This window comes from Notolabrus celidotus, chromosome 16 (assembly GCF_009762535.1).
Source record: "Notolabrus celidotus isolate fNotCel1 chromosome 16, fNotCel1.pri, whole genome shotgun sequence".
NCBI lineage: Eukaryota > Metazoa > Chordata > Actinopteri > Labriformes > Labridae > Notolabrus > Notolabrus celidotus.
The window spans coordinates 22,787,453-22,809,789 of record NC_048287.1 but is presented as its reverse complement, the minus strand read 5'-3'; the positions used below and the strand labels follow the sequence as shown (position 1 = coordinate 22,809,789).

The window sequence follows — 22,337 nt, the reverse complement described above, 5'->3', positions numbered from 1 at the left end:
GGTGATTAATTTCGTTGCTATAAATAACACGTTTTAAGATGGAAGCTTGGGGCCCTTAAATAAATGGACCTTGGGCCGCGATTGGCCCCCAGGCCGTACTTTGGACATGCATGCTTTAGTGCAAAAAAGTACAATTACATTCTGAAAATGTTCACATTTAATGAACTATCTTTTTTTAGAAAAACAGCTGTTGTATTTTTTGCCATGATGAGTCTCTTAATGGGGCCAAATATGATATTCTTTAAGCACTGAAACCTGCTGCGAACACACTGAGCACACAGCACACATTCCCCTGACACAGTGAAATGAATAACAGATTGATTATGATAATGAAAAGAAGGTGAACTTGACTATTTTTGACCCCTCAGCTCCAGCGTGAACAGTTTGCTTGTATGCAGGGATGTAGTGCGAGTAGTGACGGACGCACCTGTGATGCATGCAAACTGTGACAAGTTTACATATAGTAAACTTTAGTGCTAATTGGATCATGAAGTGCTCTAAAAATGATTTATGAATTCTAACTGGATTATGCAAACTGCAAGTATTATTTTTCCTCACTTTGAGGAAAAAAAAAGTCCCGGGGCACCGTTCAGGTGCACTCAATCATCACTATGATTGTATGCGACCCCCAGAGGACAAATTTGAAGTAGTAGATACTTGTATTGAAAAATTGCAGGTAATGTCTTCTCTGTGATTTTTTCACTCTTCAGTCCTCTGGCGGGCCAGTTTTGGCACACGGGCCACATGTTTGACACCCCTGCTGTAAACACTTCATCAATCAACGTGTTTTTTAGTCAGTAAATGACAACTCAAAGTTAAAAAAATGTGTAAATATGCTTTATTCCATACTTGATAACCATATGATGTCAGCTATGAACTGTACTGCATATATCCTCATTTTTTTAGCTTAGTATTTACTTTTTCCCACCCACAAACTTTCACCTTATGTTTGCAATGTTGTATTCCTTAATATATTACAAACTGTGACAAGAATACAAGTAAATGAATGCATACAACACATGAATAAAAACAAAGGAATTAAAAGACAAAATAAAATCATCCTTAAGATTCCTAGAACTTTATTGGTGATAGGACAAGGCAAACATCAATACAAGTGTATTTGATGAAGAGGTGATGAGTCGGCACATTATCGCTTTAAATATTTTGACAGTGACACAAGGGGAAGGTTAAGAACATATGAGGCAAAAGAATGGGTTTAGAGAGTTACAGGAACCATTTACGCTCTGGCTTGCTTCTGCTGCTGGAACTCAGAAATACGGCTCTCCATTATGGGCCTGAAGTGTCTGATCAATCCCTGGGAACAAAGACGAAACAAAATAGTACATTAGTCAAGCTTGAATGGATTTAGACAAGAAACCAGAAAGTGTCTTAGTATACATCTACAAAAATACCTGGAGGAGAACTATTAGGGATTTATTCAAATTTTAAATGTAAAGCAAATTTTGAGGGAATGGTTGTTGGTTGTGTTAACCCTGCTTAATTCTAATGCAATATAATTCAACTGACCATCAATATATTTTCCCCTCATAAACCTTATCTGTTTCATTTTTCATTTTTTTAACCCTGCTTGTGGGGTGTTTTAATCCTTACATTATCACATTTTTATGCAAACATTTTTATGCAAACATTTTTATGCAAACATTTTTATGCAAACATTTGTATGCAAACATTTGTTTACCTGCACTGGCCATGCTGCACCGTCACCCAAAGCACAGATAGTGTGTCCCTCAATCTGCTTACTGATTTCCCAAATCATGTCAATCTCAGCTGGCCGAGCATCACCACGCACAAAACGCCACATCATATTATTCATCCAGTCCACTCCTAAAAAGTACAGAAACATAAATTATATTCACGAGTATGTAAAAGGTGGACATCAGATGTGTGTAATACAGAGTGAAGTAACACTTACCCTCTCTGCAGGGTGTGCACTGACCGCAGCTCTCGTGTTTGTAAAACTCGATCAGACGTGCAATAGCTCTGATAATGTCAGTCTGCAATGCAACACAATGCATTAATCAATGTAACAAATGTTTTTACAGCATAATAACTGACACTAAAGGGCTGACAAACTTACGGATTTGTCCATGACGATGAGGGCAGCTGTGCCCAGGCCAGTCTGAGCCTGGATGAGGCCGTCAAAGTCCATCAACACGTCTTCACACACATTCTTGGGAATGAGGGGCGTTGAGGAGCCACCGGGGATTACTGCTAGCAGGTTGTCCCACCCACCGCGCACGCCACCTACCAGACAGATGTTCGACTCAATTAAGTAAAACTAAGAAAAACTTGCATTGAATGAGGTTGTGCTCACATTAAGCTGACTTAATCTTTGAACCCCATGACCTCACTAGCAGTTAACACGTGCAGACAAACAAGTTTTTCACTTGCAATCAATTAAAATTTAATTGAACATCTAATTTCTTTCCACCACAAGTCTCATTTGAAAGTCAGACATCATAAAAACACGCCACTTTATTTCCAGGCTTTAGACCAAAGGTGTTATTAGCTCAAAAAAGCTGTCTCAATAAATATGAATCGGCATGTTATCTATACCTGCGTGCCTCTCAATGAGGTCTTTCAGAGGAACAGACATTTCTTCCTCCACAGTGCAAGGGTGGTTAACATGGCCAGAGATGTTGAAGAGCTTTGTGCCAGAATTCCTCTCTCTGCCAAAGCCCAAAAACCATGCGCCTCCACGACGACAGATGGTGGGCGCCACAGATACTGTCTCCACATTGGCAACAGTTGTTGGGCAACCGAAAACACCTTTAGGATTAAAGCAGAAGGGAGGTGGATATGTCAGACATGCTTTATTTGTGCAGAGTCACTAAATGTGCAACATAGGCTCTTGTGTTTAGATCATTATATCAGAGCAGTGTTTAATGTCTCTTCTATGCTTTAAAATATTTGATTCCACACTGTGCATTGGAACTCACCCACGTCAGCAGGAAATGGAGGCTTCAGCCGGGGCTTCCCCTGTTTGCCCTCCAGGGATTCAATAAGAGCAGTCTCTTCTCCGCAGATGTATGCTCCAGCGCCACGCATCACAAACACATCAAAGTCATAATCAGAGCCGCAGGCGTTCCTTCCAATCAGCCCAGCTGCATAGGCTTCATTGATTGCCACCTAAAAACACATCAAGAAGAATGCATTAGGGGAGACTTGTTACAAACTTGTGCAATTATGAATTATCTTGAGTGATCTACCCTCTAGTAATGTGTGTATTTGAGTAACACTTTACCAGAATGAACCCAATGATCTGTCACTGTTCTTGCTTGGACTTTAAAAACAGTGTATGAAAGGGGCGCCATTGGCTTAGTGGTTTAAGTGAATGCTCCATAAACAGTGGCTATAGTCCTCATCGCAGCGGTCACGGGTTCGACTATTTGCTGCATGTCTTCCCCGACTATCTGCTCCTCACATTTCCTGTCTCTTTTCAGCTACCCTATCCATTAAAGGTGAAAATGCCCAAAAATACAACTTTAAAAAAAATGGTATGTGAAAATGTATTTTAAAAATGAAGCACTAAAACGTGCATTTGAAGACCTTTCGGATTACATTATTTTGTTACACACAGATTATATTTTAGAAGTTATAAGTATCTCAGATTTGTCAGTGTGTTGTCATAAAAATGTCAGTCACAGTTATTTCTGATGCATGCTCTATTATCAGTTTCTGCTTCAATTCAAAACGGTACAATAACAGGCTCTTAATGTTAACTTCTATGTGTGGGGCACTTACGGCATTCAGGTCAATAACTGAATAAGACATGCTATTTTCTAATGTATTCACATCTCCTTTTTTGTTTTTTTATATGCTGCCATTTCAAGGAGAATTTTAATGACACTTTTAAGTCTGGTCTGCAACATGTAACGCATTTAGGCGTAACATTGGGGCAAAGTCGTTCTGCATCTGATCCTTGTTCGGAATTAGTTTCAGAGGCAGAATGGGAGGAAGAAGGCATCAGAGCCAGCCGGGTGGAACAGTGCGTGTGTGCGTGTGTGCGTGTGTGCGTGTGCATGTAGCACTCATTCTAAATTGTTTGAGAATGTTATCAAGAAATTAACTCTTATTTTACAAATTAGTTGGTTTTTTTTACAGTTGATGTCCGGTTTCATTCTGTGCGTGTCTACCTGCAGGTTAGACGACTCATTGTAGAACTCTCCTCTGATGTAGATGTAAGCAGCTCGCGCTCCCATGGCCTTCCCAGCAACCAGGCAGCCCTCCACCAGCTTGTGTGGATCATTCCTCATGATCTCTCTGTCCTTACAGGTGCCAGGCTCTCCTTCATCTGCATTCACCACCAGATACTTTGGCCTATAGCAAAATATCGGGTTAATATTTCCTGCACTTATGATATTACTATCACCTTTACCATTGCCAATTTAAAGACTTAGCTACAAGCTGCTAAATGGTCTTTATCTTTTAAAATAACACAGAAACATCCAGAAGATAAAAAACACCTGTCTGTCTGGTTACTGACCTGCCATCGCTGGGCTTGTTCATAAAGCTCCACTTCATGCCTGTGGGAAAACCAGCTCCACCTCTCCCACGCAGACCAGAACCCTTGATCTCATTAAGGATCCAGTCGACACCCTTCAGGAGGATCTCCTTGGTTTTGTACCAGTCTCCACGCTTCAGTGCCCCCTTCAGCCTGCAGCAGACATGTATAGGTGTTAAACAGAGATTCTTCTTTACTTTCCAGGACATTGTCATTTAATGTGTTTTATTAAACAACAAGGGATGTGATTTGAATGAGACTGCCATATCAGCCGGGTTACCTCCAGTCATGGCGCCCATACAGATTTGTGAAAATCCTGTCCTCATCGGCAAGAGGTCCAAATGAAGTTTTCTTAGGGGCACTCTGGAACATGATGGCAAATAGATAAAATGTTAAGCATATTTTTGACAGAACACTATAGTTTTGACTTAATAAAAGCCAGGTACCTGTGCAGTGCTGTTGTATCTAGTGATAGCTGTAACTCCAGATTGGCTGACAGCAGCTGGAGCGCGGGCAACCCCACACGCCACTGCTCTAGACAGGGCCAGCATCGTTCCTGTAGAAATCAAATCAACTCAACTTTATTTATATAGCACTTTACACACAACACAGTTGATCCAAAGTGCTTTAAAACAGAACATGAGGAGGGAAAGAAGAGTGGTATGAGAGCAATATAATTAAAAATGAAATTAACAGTACGGTGAGTATCTGAGCCAGTGTGGTTAGGGGCAGTTAAAAGCTAATGAATAAAAGTGCGTTTTGAGATGACTTTTAAAGGTCTTGACAGAGGGGGAGAATCGGATGGTGGGGGAAGAGAATTCCACAGTTTTGGGGAATAGATGGAGAAGGCCCTGTCCCCATATCTCTTTGTCCTTGCTGTTCGGACAGACATGAAGTTTTGGTGTGATGATCTGATTGCTCTGACAGAGTGATACGGAGACAGGAGTTCTGAGATGTAAGTGGGGGCCAAACCATGAAGTGCTTTATATACGAACAGAAGGATTTTGAAATTAACTCTGTAGCTGACCGGAAGCCAGTGTAAGGAGGCAAGAATCGGTGTTATGTGGTCTCTCTTTTTTGACCTTGGTAGTATCCTGGCTGCTGCATTTTTAACTATTTGAAGGCGGGATAATGAGCATTGAGTGATGCCAAAGTACAAGGTGTTACAGTAATCGATGCGTGATGATATGAAGGCGTTGATGTCTTTTTCAAGGGGACACATTATTATTTCCTTCAATCAATAGTTCTTAAAAAAAAAAAAAGGTATTTATTTTTAAATCATATAAAACAGAAAACAAATCCTCACTTAGCATGGATCAAGTTTATGTGAAATCTTTAGAAATTTGGAGAACTTGAAAAATTGTCTTAAACTACAAATCTGTAATCGAAAAGTTATTTATTGTAGTGATTTGATGCAAACAGAACCTCATCATACTATGTCTAATAGTCTGTGATCAACTCGATGAGCATTAAAACAAAAGCAGAAATAAAATATTTGAACCCTTGAACTAAATCAGAGGATGTTTTATTCGAAGACAGTCCCTGATCTGATAGGTAAGGTTCTATAACGATCGATTACAAGCATCTGAGTTCGAGATCTTCTTCATGTAACATTGCAGCTTGGACAGAGACCTTGTGTAACACCTTCAGTGTTGTTGTTATTTCAGATCGAGTTAGCTAACAATGGTAAAGGTGTCACCGGTCAAACTATGCAAACTTTTAAACCGTGGATCAACGTAGATGAGCGAAATACAATCATTATGAGTGAATCCAAACTCGTTTTCTTCTTTAAAGTGTGCAGTTTTGATACACACTGACCTCCATGCTCATACAGCTATCGTCGAGGCGAGCTAGCGCTTAACCTTGTAATGTCAGAATAAAAGCAGCGGATCGACGAATATTCTCAAACTGACAACACATGAATACATTTCTTATCGTGCCTCACAACACTTGGTGTATGTAAAGCATTCAACCTATCACCAGTTTATTTTAAGTTCGCAAAAATCGGTCTTACATACCTTCTTGGTGTCCCGAGTTTATGAAACGCAGACCGGAAATAAGTGAGTGCTTCACCGGAAAGGGTCCGTCATCCAGTCTGGTTGGTTTCAGAGTTCCGGAGGGTTATTTAAAAGCTGTGGTTCCATAACATGGTGACACGGAACGGGCGGAGCCAGACTTTTATGATGGGGTGGCCACTAGAGATGGGATTTATGGCTCTTTGAAGGGAACCGGATCTGGAGGAACAGCTCCTTTCAAAGAGCTGTTCAAAAGACTGGCTCTTTGGCTTATTGTTATATTTATTTATTTATTTATTTTTGTTTGTTTCAATATGTTTATTAAAGAAAACAAGATCTCAACAAAGCATCCACATCGTCATTCAATTTTCATGTAACAGTGTAAATCAAAGGCCTGGTCTCACAGACTACATCATGACTAATTCAGATTATTCATTCCTTATTATCAGGCAAAACTGTCTTCATCATAGAGTTAACAGTAGAACTATAACTATCCCATAAGATAACATACTTATTTATTTTTTAGAAGTCAACCAGTGGTAACTCGTTTTTATCAAGGTAACAATCACTGGTAGCAGTTATAAGATAAGATTTGTATCAGAATAATTCAAATTTACACATGGGTGGGAATTATTCTGAAATATTGATTATAATTTCATTTGGCATTGTAAAGATTCCATAAGAGGGTGCCATATCCCCATGCTTCGACAGTGAGATCACTATTTTGAATTTTCCCTCACCTAAAAAACGTTGTGGCACTACAGTATATAACAGATAACTTCCATGCAAAACAACTTTACTGTAAAATTTTCCACACAAGAACATTTTAACAATACAGAAAAAAAATTCAGTCGCTGCTCGTCAATATCTCCTCCTCCCTGATACTGCAGTAAATAAATGTCTTCACTCCAGTTGGCGGCGCTGACTAATCTCCTCCCCTAAGTTATCTGTGAATATATAGGCGCGTTCACGTGCAAGTTGGGTAGTTCATCCACTGCTCAACTGAAGGGTTTAAAATTTCAATCTAAGCCAAGGCTTTCACAAATGGAGCTGGAGTGATGTGGCTTTTCCCTATTGGAGTTTCAACCTTTATTTTTTACATCCAGACTGAATTGGACAGTAAATTAACCTGTAACACTCAAGTTTAAAAATGTCCCATTGCAGATGGGGCTATGATTTTGAACCACCAAACTGAAATGGAAAGTTAAGAACCCCAATGAGAAAGCACTGCAAGTGGCAATGTTACTGTGGGTTCCAATCTTGTGCAGGGAAATTAAAGGTTGAGGCACAGTGAGTGAAAGGATAAGGCAGAGATAGAGGAAGGTTGAGAGAAGGTAGACATAGTAGATCCCTTTGTTTAGAAGGCACTGAACCAGTTCTTGCATTATAAAGTACAATAACTATATATAAACGTATTACTGCTATGAATCTAATGATTCTTGGTCCCAATCTTAATGTTCACACTCACAATCTCCCTGACTTGAGGCATGTTCCCCTTTAAATCCATGAAAGCTTAGGGCTGTCCCATTGTCAAGTGCATGGGGGATCTCTTTCAGACTTTTTGCGCCCTTTATGCCCACTTTCCATAAGTGGGCATTTTCACAGGCTTAGCGTGAGGGAATTACCCATAATTCATAGCATTGTGACGTGAAACATGGGATTCCAAGGGGAAGCCTGCGAGCATGGATGGGTGGATAAACACCAACCTATTAAATTAAAAAAGAGAAATGGTAGAAGCATGGCAGGTGCAACCAATGTTGTTGTTTTTTTAATTGCCTGCAAGTATGAATATGAAAAACAGCCTTAATCAGCCTAAAGAAATTTATTTTCACACATATACAGTATACTTTATGTATTTATATATATTTTACATTTTTTAGTTAAGAGCCTGGATCACATGGCAATCAGTAAGTTGGTCCCTTATGCGCCTTGAATATGAGAATATGAAAGTAAAAATTGTGCAATAAAAGTTCCTAATACCGCTAAGGTGAGCTACATGACATTATGCCCATTCCTAATTATATAACTTTGAGCCGTTACATCCTCATGCCCTCAATCATTTACCAGGTGACGTCAATTAAGTCAAGAAGGGCTCAGAGCTTAGGATTTAGGGAGGACATTGAGATTCAGCCTTGGCCCAGCTTCTTACCTACTGTACCCTTTACTTCATTGGACAGCTTGACTGACTCATTATGTTGAAGAAAAGAGAACTTTTATTCGCCGCTGTTGGGCAGATACCTTGCATCTCCTTATTCAAACTTTTATTTTCCATTAATCAATGCTATTGATCTTCTTTTATGTCTTTCAGGCTTATATTTTAGAAAGCCCTTTATGTCTGGGCTTTCTAAAATATAACAGATGAAGGAATTTAAAATAATGTATGGTTGGGTCTTATGCAGTGTTTAGTAAGGTGAATAAAAATACTTTAGGTTCTCCAAAACCAAACTTGAAACATAAAAAAATTTAAAAAAGTGGCTCAACCAGTTTAAATATCATAATACTACTTAATTTAGGTATAACTTACATAATGAAATGCTAAAGCAACCACATAAAAGTCCACTCTAAATGACTCTAAAATATGAAGTTTTTTCCCAATCACTAATGAGTATGGACCTCTAGTTCCTTATGAGGCGCATCTTCGCCAAAAATAAAAACACATAGGCAAAAAAAACTTCATTTAAAATATATATTTAAAGGGGTGCAGATATGTATAAGTAGTAGATGAATGTTCAGCAGAAAGTTCAAATAATGAAAAGGATAGGCTAGACATTGTGGATAATATTAAACCAATAAGTGAAGGGGAATTTTATAAGCAGGCTGTTTTCTCCACTGAAATGAACATGAAAAAAAAACAGTTGTAATCAGAACATTGACTGAAGTACATACAGCATGTGTTAGAGAAGGTGACTTAAAGACTATTCCTCATCTTAACAAAATCAGCATTTCTATTTATTCCACAGGAAATCAGGCCATCAGCAGTAACTCTCTTTATTGACCTATTACAAGCCTGTGTATTGACTTACAAATCATATAAAATCAAATGAACTATAAAGGGTTGTTCTGCATCTGTTACAGTCTTCTGTTTTTAACATACTGGAGGTCATTTCCATAAACATTTGAAGAAGAACTGTAACTCAATCAAAATAAAAAATAAATAGGTTAAGGTGTTATTTTAACATAACATTAGCAACTTTACATAAATCCGGACTTTTAATACTATGTTGTAAGATCCCTTTGAGTTAATTTTACCCCACACTCCACGTGAGCACAATGAAATATGGTCATTTAAACAGCAGTGTGTTATTGAGTAAAACATGTCTCTTACAGTTATTACATCACAGCAGCTTATCCTCAGTGAACAATGGAATTAAAGCCTCGCTTATTCAACCTATAGACCTGAGACATCATTTAAACCAGGGATACACACACGCAGCTGTATGATGAATCAGCCAGCTGGTGCTCCTGTGTGCTTCTAATATCCGGTATGAATGATGTGATGGATAATGGAACTGTGGTTTCAGAAAGCTGACAGGAAGGTAGAAATCACTCTGTGAGCAGTACTTGAACTTAGAAAAGCTTGTGTTGCCAGTGGTGCAAAATCACACATGCAGCCAAAATTTTAATATGCTTACAGCTACATTGAACAGTGTTTTATTCGGCTTTTACCATTTGTAGACAACTGTGCTAATGAAAAGTGTACACAGATCAGATTGCTTTAGAGAGCCAAGCAAAAGAGAACTGAGCTTAGGTTAGTATAGACCAGCAAAGTGCAGCGTTTGTGTGCTCATAAATTAAATTGAGGGTTTGTATCGGCTCATCCAGCAATGCATACAAATTCAGAGGCTCATGTTTTTGTGTTACGTAGTCAAGTTCAGTCAAACTGAGACAAATATCCTCTGTATTTCCAGCTGCAGTTTGTCTTAATTAGGTAAGTCAGGGGGAGGCTGGTAACTGGATTTTCGAGCGACCCGGTCCAGTCTGTCCACAGCCACACTCTCAAACGCCCTCCTCATCAGAGGATGCTCCTCCAGGACCTCGTTGAAGCTGTCCACACTCAGGGAGTAGAGGCGACAGTAGGTGTTGGCCTTCACTGTGGCCGTGCGCCGTCCTTGAGTCAGCAGGCAGATTTCTTAACCAAAGAAGAAAATTTTAGGTTTAAGTTTAAGGCATTGAAAAATAAGGTGGTTCCAGCTTCTCAAATGTAAATATTTGATATATTTGGATTAAAGACTATTACTTGCTAGATAAATATTATTTAAAAAAAAATCCAAAATTACAGCCCCATGGATGATTCAAAGTTATATTTTTCTGGGCATTTTCCCCTTTATTTGATAGGAAAGCTGAGGAGAGACAGGAAAGAGCGGGGGAAGACATGCAGCAAATGGTTGAAGCCAGGAATCGAACCACGCTCAGACTGCGAGGCCAACAGCGCCCCAGAATGGATGATTAAATGATTCAGCCTTGCATCAACTTTGAAGCACTTAGAATTGAGGGGCAACAGTACCAACTTACCACAAGATCTATGAGTCACTCTGATAACTTACCCCCAAAATATGCTCCGTCATTGAGCGAAATCTCCTTGCTACCACGAGGGATGACGGTGACTGAGCCGTGCTGGATGAAATACATTTTCCTACCCAGCGTCCCCTCTCGTATGACCAAATCTCCTGGTTGGAAGACTTCGAAACGCAGCTTGGTCAGGATCACCGTCACAAAATGAGGATCAGTGTTGGCAAACAGCGGCATGTTTGCAACAAGACCACGACAGTTAAAGCTAACAATCTCCTGCAAGGTGGGAAAGAAAGAAAAGACAAGAGATGTTAGGAAAGCCTTGAAGTCATCTGTTGTCAAAATGATTAATTGGAATATTTCTTTGAAAAAAAGGTCAATTTTAGGATGTGCAGTTACGGTTGGTTGGTTATTTGGAACTATAAAAAAGGCTAAGGCTGCATGAAATGACTATTTTGATGCTTAATTCTCTGCAGATTCTTCTTTTGAATAATCTTTTTAAAAGATTCAGAATATAATGCAAAATGTGACAATTACAACTTTCTGAAACATGAACATTTGGAACATTTGACATTGAAAAAGTAGTATTTCTATGAACCTTTAAAGATATATATTTTTGGGGGCTTTTCGCTTCATTAGATAGGACAGCTGAGGAGAGACAGGAAATGTGGGGAGTAGAGAGAGGGGGAAGACGTGCAGTGAATGGTCAACCAACCGGGAGTCGAGCCAGCGACCTCTGCGGCGAGGACTATAGCCTCTATATGTGGGGCGCTTAGACCGCTAGGCCACCAACGCCCCACTCTATGAACCTTTAAAGTAGTTATCGACCAGATGAAATGACTGGTTGTTTCCGATCTTAACAAGGCATTCAAGGATTTCACTTTCACTGCAGAATCATTTGAGGGACATGATTTACATTTTCTTTCTAAGTCATAGCCTAAAAAAAACTGAGAACAGTGTATTGACTAACTGACAAATTAAACACATTAGTTGTTATGCTTTTGCAAACTTCATTAAGGATTGATTTTTACCTGTGTGAGCATATGTCAACACAAGGGAAAAGCAGAGAGGAAGAACTAGATAAGAAGTCGAATCAGAGGTTTGATTCATGACGCACCTCCTTCAGCGGATCACTGAGCTCTCCGAAGATACTGTCCTCGTCGAACATCTTGCCTTGGAACCGCTGCTCGTAATAATCGTGGATCCTCTGTCTCACGTCTCCTGGCAGTTTGTGGAATGACATGTACTGCTCCACCTGCTTATACTGTTTCAACAAAACACACCGCGGTTGACCTTCATGAGTGTACAAATTAAATTCTACAGATCAGATGTCACATCAAGTCACGCTGTCTACCACGTGTGAGCGTAATTAGTCCACAATAATTATGCATTACTCTATTTGTTTTGCAATGGTTTTTTTTTCTCCAGCTGTGAGTGGATTACAATCTCATTTGTAATAGGCATTAGCTAACTGTGATCTAAACCAAGGTGCTGCCAATTGTCTCTCATCTATTCAGCTTTATGTTGTGAAAATCCTCTGGACAGTGTCACGTTAAGGCCACAAAAGCCATTAGATAACACATATACTTTCAAGGCCTTTGGCACAACGTCTCTGAATAAAGCACTGGAAAGTAAGCAAGCTTATGAAATAGAACATGGCTGAGATATTAAACCTTGCAGCCAGAATCACATAAGCATCCACGTGAACCTTTCAGGGAACAAAACAACCGATGCTGCAGGTCAGAGTGTTTTATTTTGTTAATCTTTTAAATCCGAGCAGAGATGATTACCTTCTCTTGATACTGCCGATGTGATGCATCTAGGGACTGCACCAGGTTAGTTGCATGACCGAGGAACATGGCGTAGCAGGTGGCTCCCACCACCATGCTGATCATGGTGAGCCAAACATCAGACAAGCCCTCCGGAGGGTGAGCTCCATACCCAATACAGAGCATGTGACTCATGGCCATAAACAGGGAGTAGGAGTACTGTATGTGCCATGTATCGTTCTGTGAAGATTAGAATAATGTTGTCATTGGGACATATCATTATATACTATCATCATAAATACATTCTGTAAGAACATTTGAAATATATGAAGCATGAGTGAAGTTTTTAGCCACATTATCTTACAGATAAAAGTTTGATAAGGGCCGCTGGTGGCCTAGCGATCTAAGCGCCCAACATACAGAGGCTACAGTTCTAGTTGCAGGGGTCACCGGTTCAATTCCCGGCCGGTTGACCATTTCCTGCATGTCTTACCCCACTCTCTACTCCTGACATTTCCTGTTTCTCTTCAGCTGTCCTATCAAATAAAGGCAAAAAGGCAGCATGCTATGCCAATGTAAAAACAAAATAGTCTAGGATGTTACTGCTTTAGAAAACATGTTTCATTTTTACATGTTTGTTTTTGTGCAGCGTAAGGTAAGATATTAGCCTCATGTGTGCTCCTCTGTCTGCCTATCACGTTCTTCCTGTCCCATTAAAGTTATTAACGATAGACCTTTCTGGAGTCCCTAAGCTCTATCGTCACGTAGGTTCCTCTGGATTGCTGCCGTAGATGACCTGCTGCTGTGGACGTGCTAGACTCCAGCTACTACTACTATCCGTCTCACCACTTTCATCTCTTTCTCTCTTCATCTCCCTTTATCCTTCTTTCCAACACGGTCTCAGCAGATGTCTGTCTAACATGAGTCTGGTTCTGCTCGAGGTTTCTGCCTGTTAAAGGAAGTTTGTCCTTGCCGCTGCAACTTGCTAAAAGCTGCAAAGTGGTCTGCTCATGGACTGGATCTTATCCTCACTTAATGTTGGGTCTTTGTAAATAGCATAACATAGAGTACTGTCTCGACCTGCTCTGTTTGTAAAGTGTTCAGATAACATTCTTTGTGGTTTGGCGCTGTATAGATAAAGATTGATTGATTGATACAACTATTTTAGATATAGTCAGAAAGCTGTCTTTCTTTAAAATGAGTGCTAAACAACGTAATATTCAATAACTTATGACATGAGCATAAATTTGGGTTGAGTTAAAAAATCATGTATGTATACTCTTCATAAAGTTTTATTTGATTTGTTTTATTATAACCCCATGTGTGTAATCCGTGTATCAGTGGATGTGTGCTCACCACCATATTGTTTTTGGATACCCAGCATTCTGAAGGGAAGTCTTGCAGCATAGGCACCATGAAGGTCAGGCAGCCGTCCCAGTGGCACAACAGCAGCATCATGCCAATCAAGTTGACTATACGCACCACAGCGCTTGCAAGGTCATAGGTCATGTGGAAAATCTGAAAGGGACAGATGTATGGAAAAGAAACACACAAACTATGGAAATTGAGAATCTCTGATGCAACTTCGTTCATGTGGTGACCTTTTTTCTACTTGTGTATCTCTTCCTCTTACCTCCTCCCACTGGTGGATGTAGCGGATGAGGCGGGACAGTCTGAGAAGACGCAGCAGACTGAGGATCTTGGTAAAGCGCACAATGCGGAGAGCACGGGCAGTGCGATACACGTCAGACGACTCGTACCGGGCTTCCAGGTCAACAATGAGGAAGATGTAGTCCACGGGGATGGAGGAGATAAAATCTACCAGGAACCAGGTGCGGAGGTACTGCTTTCGGATCTCTTTGGGGTCCAGTATGATGTGGCTGTCCTCTCCTGGGATGCCCGTGCGGAAATTGAAAACCAGGTCCATCAGGAAGAGAGTGTCGGACAGGACATTGAAAGTGATCCAGGGCAAGGTGTTCTGGTCTTCAAAGAAAGTGATTCCCCACGGCAAAATGATCAGATTACTCATCATCAACAGGAGCATCACGATGTCCCAGTAAAACCTGGACAAAAAATTGGATGAAGATTTGAGTTAACTGCAAACCTTTTCCTACCATTGTCAGTATACTGAAAACAAAGTGAGCACAAAAAGAAAGCCCTCTTACAGGATCATACATGTAAGTCCTCCTGGTTTCAACATGTGTGTATGGCTATAAGGGAATGTTGGTGATAATACTGTGAAGTCAAATTAATTATTTGCCCCAAAAGTCTTTGGGTTGCATGTTCCACCAGATTACCAATGGTAGCCGGTCAATCTTAAACTATACCCCTCAAATTATGGGATTTCAAACAGGTCTAGTGAGGCCATCCAATCAGAGGAATAGTATGCCATCCAGGGAATGACCCATTTCAATGTGACCCTTACTCTTCTAACAGCTCATGTCACAGGAGGAACCCCTCTCATCTAAAATGTATGATGTTTACTTCAGCAGGCTCTATGTACCACCAAGGAAGACAATAAAGGGATGAAAACGTCACTACTCCCAGACATGTCTAACACACAGTCTGCTGCTCTTGGCATGCTTCATACAAGAAGTCATCACTGTCTGCTGTGTGTCATACAAGTCCTATTCTCTCTCTGGTCTCCAGTGACTCGTTACATGACTTGGCTTCACGGTCTGGGTTTCCTTACAGACTGTTTCCATCAAGTGTCAAACACTTTAGGTCTCTCTCTCTCTTCATCTCCCCCCCACTCCCCTCCTCTCTCTCCCTCTCAGTTTCTCTTTCGTTACAGAGGTCTATTAGTCTCTCTCTATTTTTGATAACTGTCACCTTTCACAAACTAAAATCATCTTTCTTCTTTAACCGGTTGGAGCAGAGAAGTGATAGATTAGATCCTCGTTCTCATTCACGTTTATCCCTTCAGCAATCACTTGCACTCATGTCCTCTGATGTCTACACTCGGATTCACATGTCTACTTATCATCTGCTGCACTCATGTTGTGGCAGATTAGTGGTTGCTTGCTGGTAATATCTCCACCAAAGACTCTAGACAGCATTACAGCTGTTTTCACAAGGCATGAGTGTGTTAGTGAAGAGCCAAGTTATTTCTACTGTACTGTAACCTTTTAGATAAGCTATTAATAGCAGTGGGAGAGGAACAGGAGTAAGAGCAGCGTTGATGGCTTTTTATGTTTCATCGAGTCTGAATCTGATTATCAGCTAAGTTTAGTATGAGCCTTTTTAAAAAGGGATGATATTAGAAATAGAAACATGTTTGACATAACGATAACTGACAATCTGCCACGTCATTTATATTTTGATATGTGGCTGTAGGGACGGCGATGTTGGTCAGTTGTTCAACTACCTTGGACTGAAATATCTAACAAGCTGTCTAGTTGTTATCTACCACTTGAGTGTTTTTGGTGCAATGAAAAAAATGAACATTGAGGCATAATGGATAAATAAAATTAACACTAAAGAATTAAGTATACTGTAAAGAACCTGGGTCCATCATAAAATCCTCTATTTTTCTGGTAATGTAAATATATTTATATTGATATGCCTCTGTAAGTAGGAGAATTTATATTTCTATTTTTTTCGCTTACAATCAATCAGACTTTATTTATAAAGCGCTTTTTTTATACAATGACATTGTAACACAAAGTGCTGTACATATAAACAACCTAAAATAGAATAAATTAAGAAAAAGATCCCACCCCCAGCCGTGACCCCAAACCCACCCCACAATCCTAAGGGTAAGAACACAATATATGCAACAATAGTAATAAAAACAATAAAAATAAAATAAATAAATAAATAAAAAAAAGTTGCTGAACGAACTGAGGAAACGCTCTCATGATATCTTAATGAGGAAACACTGGAGGTAAAATAGGATGTTAAAACTCAACACAGGAAATTAAAATCACTAAAATAAAATCAATTTCTAAGATAATAAAACACTAAAATATTAAACCATTACATGAAAATAAGATGCTATACTTAAAATAAATAAATATTTAAATAAATAAATAAGCACATAAATAAAAAAAGTAGAATAAAAGTGACTAAAATTTGAACTAGATAATAAAAAAATAAAAAGCTGCCTCACCATGGGTCTTAGTTTTTGTGTACTAAGTACAATGTTTAAAATAGGAATATTTTTGGTATATTTATAGATTTCCTTTATTATTATTATTATTATTATCATTATTATTATTATTATTATTATTATTATTAAGTTGATTAATTTGTATTATTATGTTTTTTATATAATTATTTTCATTTTCATGTTTGGACATTTTCATTATTGTTTCTAGGATTAGGGACCGATTAGTCTACAGGTAAGAAAACACTCAGAAAGCAGTCTGAATTGAGCACAGTTTATCAAGTGCAGCTAGCCACACTAACTGCACAATGAGATGCCATCTGTCATCTGTAGCATTATTTCCTTAAGGCAGATGCCTTTAACTGGTGCTACAGCTCCGGGTAATGCCAGGTGACTGGACACAACATATGGCTGTCTCTTCAGGCCTGTAAGAATCAAAATATCAACCACTTCTTTAGCCAGATAATTCTGGTGCTGACAAGTAAGAGTGATGGAATTTAGTTGACTTAACATTCACATTCCTAATAATTTTACTTGAGTTGTCTACACAAATATATAATTTGGAGTGCCATAAGCTGTTTCAGACATTCAGGGTTTCCACAGGATGATAAATATTTAAGGGGTCCTTTGATCTCACACCACCACTTGGTGTTAAGTGCTGAATATTACATGTGCCTAGCTAGAATGCTTAACCCTCCTGTTATGTTTGTTTCTTAGGGACAGCAAAAATGTTCCCGGGTTAACTTGAACCGGAACATATTTAATGATCCAAAAGTGTCAGAACCCCAAAAAATCCCAATAAATGTTTTTTTAATCTCATTATTTACTCCATTACTCACCCTTTAAATCAATATTTAGTGCAATGGTGTTCTTTAACTCTCCCAGATAATGGTACAATAAGGATTACTCGTTTGTTTTTCATAAATGTTCATGTTAAAACTTTAAAAAGTAAACTGTTGGTAGGACTCCCTTGCAAAGAATCTTGATATGTTTTGCCCTTCCCCCTGCTGAGTGTCCACTCAATGTGGATGGAGTTTGCCAACGGGAACAGAGAAGTTGGAGTGAAATTTGTCACACAGTTGCAAAGAAACAATTATTATTGGACACTTCTGACTCCTTTTAGGGTCCACTTTGACTGCTGGGTCAAATTGACCCACAAACAGTGTCTGTTTAATGTAAACATGCAGGGGGGGTTGCAAATATGTGAAATTAACCATTATGATCTCATATGTTGATTATGCTAAGTAAGCCAAGAAGAAGAAGTTTCATACCAAAATTTGTGCTCTAAACAATCCAAAGTTTGAACACCTTTGCTCTACGACAACTGAGCAAACACCAATTCCTAACAAAAACTACAAGATACCCATGAAAGCTCCAGAACAAATGAATAATGATACTTCATTTCAGATGCCTCTGGAGATAACCTAAATTGTAACCTAAATCAATAAAGTAATATCTTATCTTATCTTGTCTTGTTAGAGCCATACAGTTATTTGAGTGTATGTGCCTTTAATTGTCATGCTGCAAGTAATTGGTGCTGCTAAATGGGAGCAACTGAGCTTGTGCGATACAATGTGTGCTTTCATCTGAGCAGGACAAGGAGCAATATTATTTTCTAACCGTAGCTTTGTTTTTGGTTTTTTTATAGTTTTGTCGCTTTGTGGAATAATAAGTTAACAGTGACGAGAGAAGTAATTTTGTTTGTCTATATTTTTAATAAATCATCAGTTTGTTTAATTTTATACGGCATTCATTTCATTTTCTAGTAAACCTATTTCGCAAAAGAAGGTTTTTTCTAAAAGTTGCCACTACATAAATGTTTTGTAAAAAGCTTTAATAAGACAGAAGCTCTGGTGGTCAAAACCCTTACCATATAATGATCAGAAAGCCTCTCATGTGAATACAGCCCACCGATATATATTAATATATAAAGTAAGGTGTTCATTGACTCTAGAGATTAATACATTTGCTTGTCGACAAACTTAAAATCTGATCCTAAATCTAAATTGCAAAGAGCTATTTGATCTCCAGCCCTGAACAGCAAAGCTGAGCACCAAAACGTGCTGCTCCAATTCATTCATTTTACAGAGGAAGCTGGAGCATACGGTTTAAGGAGAGCAGGCCGTTGATAATCCCCCCCTCAGCTGTCTGTGTATTATTGCATAATAGAGCAAGATTGGAATTATAGGGATTCTTATGGGCAATAATCCCTGTGCACGCGTTTATCCTCTGTCTGGCATAGGCCTGATGTTTAAAATTGTTTAAATTGATGGCAGCTTTTATTAGTGACCACACAGATAGATTGTTTTGGCACTACTGCTAAGATGTTTTTCAGACGAAAAGCTTAATGATCTGCCCAATCCTCAAACCATGAGGACAAGCTGGAGCAAGACGTTTTTGGATGTTTTTCCTACAGGGCACATAAGGATAACTTGGGTCATAAGACTTAATGAAAGTAGTCCTGCATCTTTATAAGCAGACAAAGGGAGTCACCGATGGTATTATTAATCCAGATGATCTTGTCCTATATACTGTATCACTAATCAAATCCCTTCATCTTCTTATCATGTGCTGGAAACCATGACATCAGCTGCTGCAGTCTGTCCTTGGGAACTGAGACCCTTAGATCTGAGCACAGTTGTAGGCTCTTTGGTTGAGAGAAAATTTGAAGCTTTCAAAGGAAAATTTTTGGAATATGAATGATGAACTGGGGCATCATGTTCTCGCTACAGATTAGACTTTCACTTTCCCCCTAATATGGATAAACTTGCTAAAAGTACTGCAATGAAGAGGAAGCTGACTCTGAAGAAAACCCAAGCCTGTTACCTGAAGTCACTGTAGGGGTGGATGATCCACACTCCAAAGCTCCTGACTCTGGCCTGCTCAGCAGCAACACCCTTATGACTGCCAAACATGCGCAAGGAGAACTTGTTGACCCCGGGTTGCAACAGGGAGCCAAACTGCTTCTGGAAGTAGGTGGACTGGTCCTCTTCGATGTCCTCCTCATCATCATTGCCTCCTCCTCCATCGGCCTCATCACTGATGTTCAGCAGGCCGTCTGGATCCGCTGTGTAGTCATCGTTGTGTGTCTTGACCAAGGAGAAGAGCGTCTTGGACACATCACTCTTTTTGTCTGCCTTTGGGGAGGGGGAACCAGGGGGACTTGTCCTCTGGGAGCCGCTTCTCCATCGAGAAAAGCTCCAGTTGCTCCAGCTTCGGTACCTGGAGGTGTCCGGTTTGTGTGACGGGCTGTCTATGCTTTTCAGATCTTTGATACTCCTGGTGGGGCTGGTCATTTTGACACTTTGTACTTCAGACTAGGAAAGCAAAAAGGGTTTCCTTGTCCCTGGCTTTGGCTGTGAGGTTCCTGGTTGTAAAGTTCACTTTCACATAAAGAGTTTTGCTGCAGCCAGATCAAGCTTATGCATTACTGGTGTTAAGCTTATAATAAACCTACCCTAGAGCACTTTTAGGCATGTAACAGAGTGGAGTCCTGACTATACAGCAACCATAAAAGTAGGTTCTAGATAACTTGCTACACTTCTGGCATTCTTTCAAAAAATATCATAAGACTAACCTATTGTAGTTCAAATAAACAAAAAATTTCAGAAGTGACATCAATTTAAAGGTGCATTTCACCTTACTTGATGCACTAAAATATCGTGTAGGGTAGATTAAAAAAATATTTCAAAAAGACAGAAGTTAAAACAGAACTATAAAAAGAAGTGTAACTTCTTGCCTAGCTTTCATATTGAATCCTTGCAAGCACAAAATCGAAATAAGGGCATTTCAAACACGAGTTCTTACAATGTTAGCCTATAAAAAGTTGCAGCCAGTATGAAAAAAAAATACTTTCCTGTCTTTCCTGAAGCCGGCTCAGTGTGGAAATAACTTCAGCTTCAGTTTTCCTCGCGTCTTGTTGACCATGAGAGGACGGCGACAAATTGAAAGCGAGAGCTCGGCAGCCTTCAATAATCGGCTTGCTGGCATAACTGCGTCCACTCACCTCTCTCCTCCTCTCCTCTGTCCTCTTCCACCTCCTCCCTGTGGGGAAATCGCCCTCCCTCCGCTGGACAAAGCCCCATACTTTGTGTCAGTGGCGCAGGTCGTGTTTCGAAGTCAAAACATGGACCCTCTTGGGCGACAGGGACAAATATAGCCTATAATATGTAGCCTATGTAATGTTTACAAGATATAGTATCAGGAGGAAAACCAGCCCCCCTCCACACCGGTTAGTTTTCACACTTGATATTCATTTCACAGAATCAGTCATTTAAAGAGTGATTAACATAATTAGCTCTGGTGTATGGTGGCCCTGAAGGACAAAACAAATTTACAAAAGATTAAACACTTTTACAAAGTTGGAGACAAATTTACATTTTGGAGAACATTTTTACATTTTATAAAACAAAATTACATCAACAAAACACTTTTAACCAAGGCTAAAACAAATTTACACTTAAGAAAACAAATTTACAAAAGATGAAACACTTTTACAAAGCTGGAGACAATTTTACAAACAACGAAACACTTTTACCATTTCTGAAACAAATTAACATTTCTATTTTACGGAAAGGGAATGTACCAAATACCAGAAGTGATCCAGAAGTGATCGAGTGAGGGGTCATTAAGTTTGTTTTGATGGAGAGAAACCAAACAGACATGGACATGGTTTACATATTAGGACATCCTCGGGTCTCAGAGTGAGCTGTCAGACTTCAGATGAAAAAACATCATGTCTCTGGAAAAGCTTCATCATATCTCCGCAAAACCTTCATCATGTGTCAGAATTCAGATGAAACGGACTCAGACCACATAGCCTCAGGCTAAACGGAGTCAGGTTGAAAGGAGTCAGACTTAACAGTAAAAGTGTTTCATCGTTTGTAAAATTGTCTCCAACTTTGTAAAAGTGTTTCATCTTTTGTAAATTTGTTTTGTCCTTCAGGGCCACCGTACTGGTGTTTGTCCCATTGAACATGCAATAATCTAACCCCTCAATAAGCTGAGGAAGTACAACTATTTTTTGAGAAGCACTGCTCATTCATTTACAATTCTCAGGCCCAAGCACGTATGTGTGATTTAGTTTGTCGTCTTAATTAGCCTTAAACTGCCAAAACTTTTAAATGTGAATAGTCTTTCTTTTATTAGGAGACTCTCACTGATGGGAAATCATAAAGCAGGCTCAACAGGGTAGGATCCAGAGGGGAGGCTGCCACTGGCCCCCGTTAGGTCACCCTATGGAAAACAAAAATGACGCCAATGCAGAAGTGTTAAAAACTGCAGTTCCTTGAGTGTCCACTTGGGGCTGCCTCCGGAAGTACCAAATACCACATACACACCCATTTAAAATAGCTGATCTTTACAGATAAAATAAACATGTTTACAGTCTGGTACTAAAAAAATATTTTACT

At 39.4% G+C, this 22,337-nt stretch overlaps 2 protein-coding genes across 2 annotated transcripts; both read right to left on the bottom strand.

Annotated features, from left to right (window-relative positions):
* Positions 1-1,056: 1,056 nt before the first annotated feature.
* Positions 1,057-6,674, bottom strand: ndufv1 (NADH:ubiquinone oxidoreductase core subunit V1). Its single transcript, XM_034705153.1, has 11 exons — positions 6,544-6,674; positions 4,972-5,081; positions 4,806-4,888; positions 4,508-4,678; positions 4,158-4,341; positions 2,961-3,150; positions 2,578-2,790; positions 2,099-2,265; positions 1,934-2,015; positions 1,700-1,845; positions 1,057-1,315 (listed from the first exon to the last, which is right to left on the bottom strand). The coding sequence occupies exons 2-11, from the start codon at positions 5,074-5,076 to the stop codon at positions 1,238-1,240; spliced, it is 1,419 nt and encodes a 472-aa protein (XP_034561044.1). The 5' UTR covers positions 5,077-5,081; positions 6,544-6,674; the 3' UTR covers positions 1,057-1,237.
* A 2,617-nt stretch (positions 6,675-9,291) lies between these two features.
* On the bottom strand, positions 9,292-21,216 carry hcn3 (hyperpolarization activated cyclic nucleotide-gated potassium channel 3). The gene is made up of 7 exons (XM_034705552.1): positions 19,753-21,216; positions 14,452-14,881; positions 14,175-14,336; positions 12,840-13,058; positions 12,167-12,313; positions 11,085-11,325; positions 9,292-10,669 (listed from the first exon to the last, which is right to left on the bottom strand). Exons 1-7 carry the CDS (start codon positions 20,220-20,222, stop codon positions 10,461-10,463), a joined length of 1,878 nt encoding a protein of 625 aa, XP_034561443.1. The 5' UTR covers positions 20,223-21,216; the 3' UTR covers positions 9,292-10,460.
* Positions 21,217-22,337: the final 1,121 nt, after the last annotated feature.

What these genes read in the sequence shown, in the direction of transcription:
- ndufv1 (XM_034705153.1), bottom strand. Translation starts at nt 5,076, where the DNA reads ATGCTGGCCCTGTCTAGAGCAGTGGCGTGTGGGGTTGCCCGCGCTCCA. An exon ending in CCTCATTGAGAGGCACGCAG is followed by an intron (nt 2,266 to 2,577) that starts GTATAGATAACA and finishes TCTGTCTGGTAG; the next exon opens with GTGGCGTGCGCGGTGGGTGG. An exon ending in GTGCAGCATGGCCAGTGCAG is followed by an intron (nt 1,316 to 1,699) that starts GTAAACAAATGT and finishes CTTTGTTCCCAG; the next exon opens with GGATTGATCAGACACTTCAG.
- hcn3 (XM_034705552.1), bottom strand. Translation starts at nt 20,222, where the DNA reads ATGACCAGCCCCACCAGGAGTATCAAAGATCTGAAAAGCATAGACAGC. An exon ending in CACCCCTACAGTGACTTCAG is followed by an intron (nt 14,882 to 19,752) that starts GTAACAGGCTTG and finishes TTTTTTGTCCAG; the next exon opens with GTTTTACTGGGACATCGTGA. An exon ending in ATCGGCAGTATCAAGAGAAG is followed by an intron (nt 12,314 to 12,839) that starts GTAATCATCTCT and finishes TTGTTGAAACAG; the next exon opens with TATAAGCAGGTGGAGCAGTA.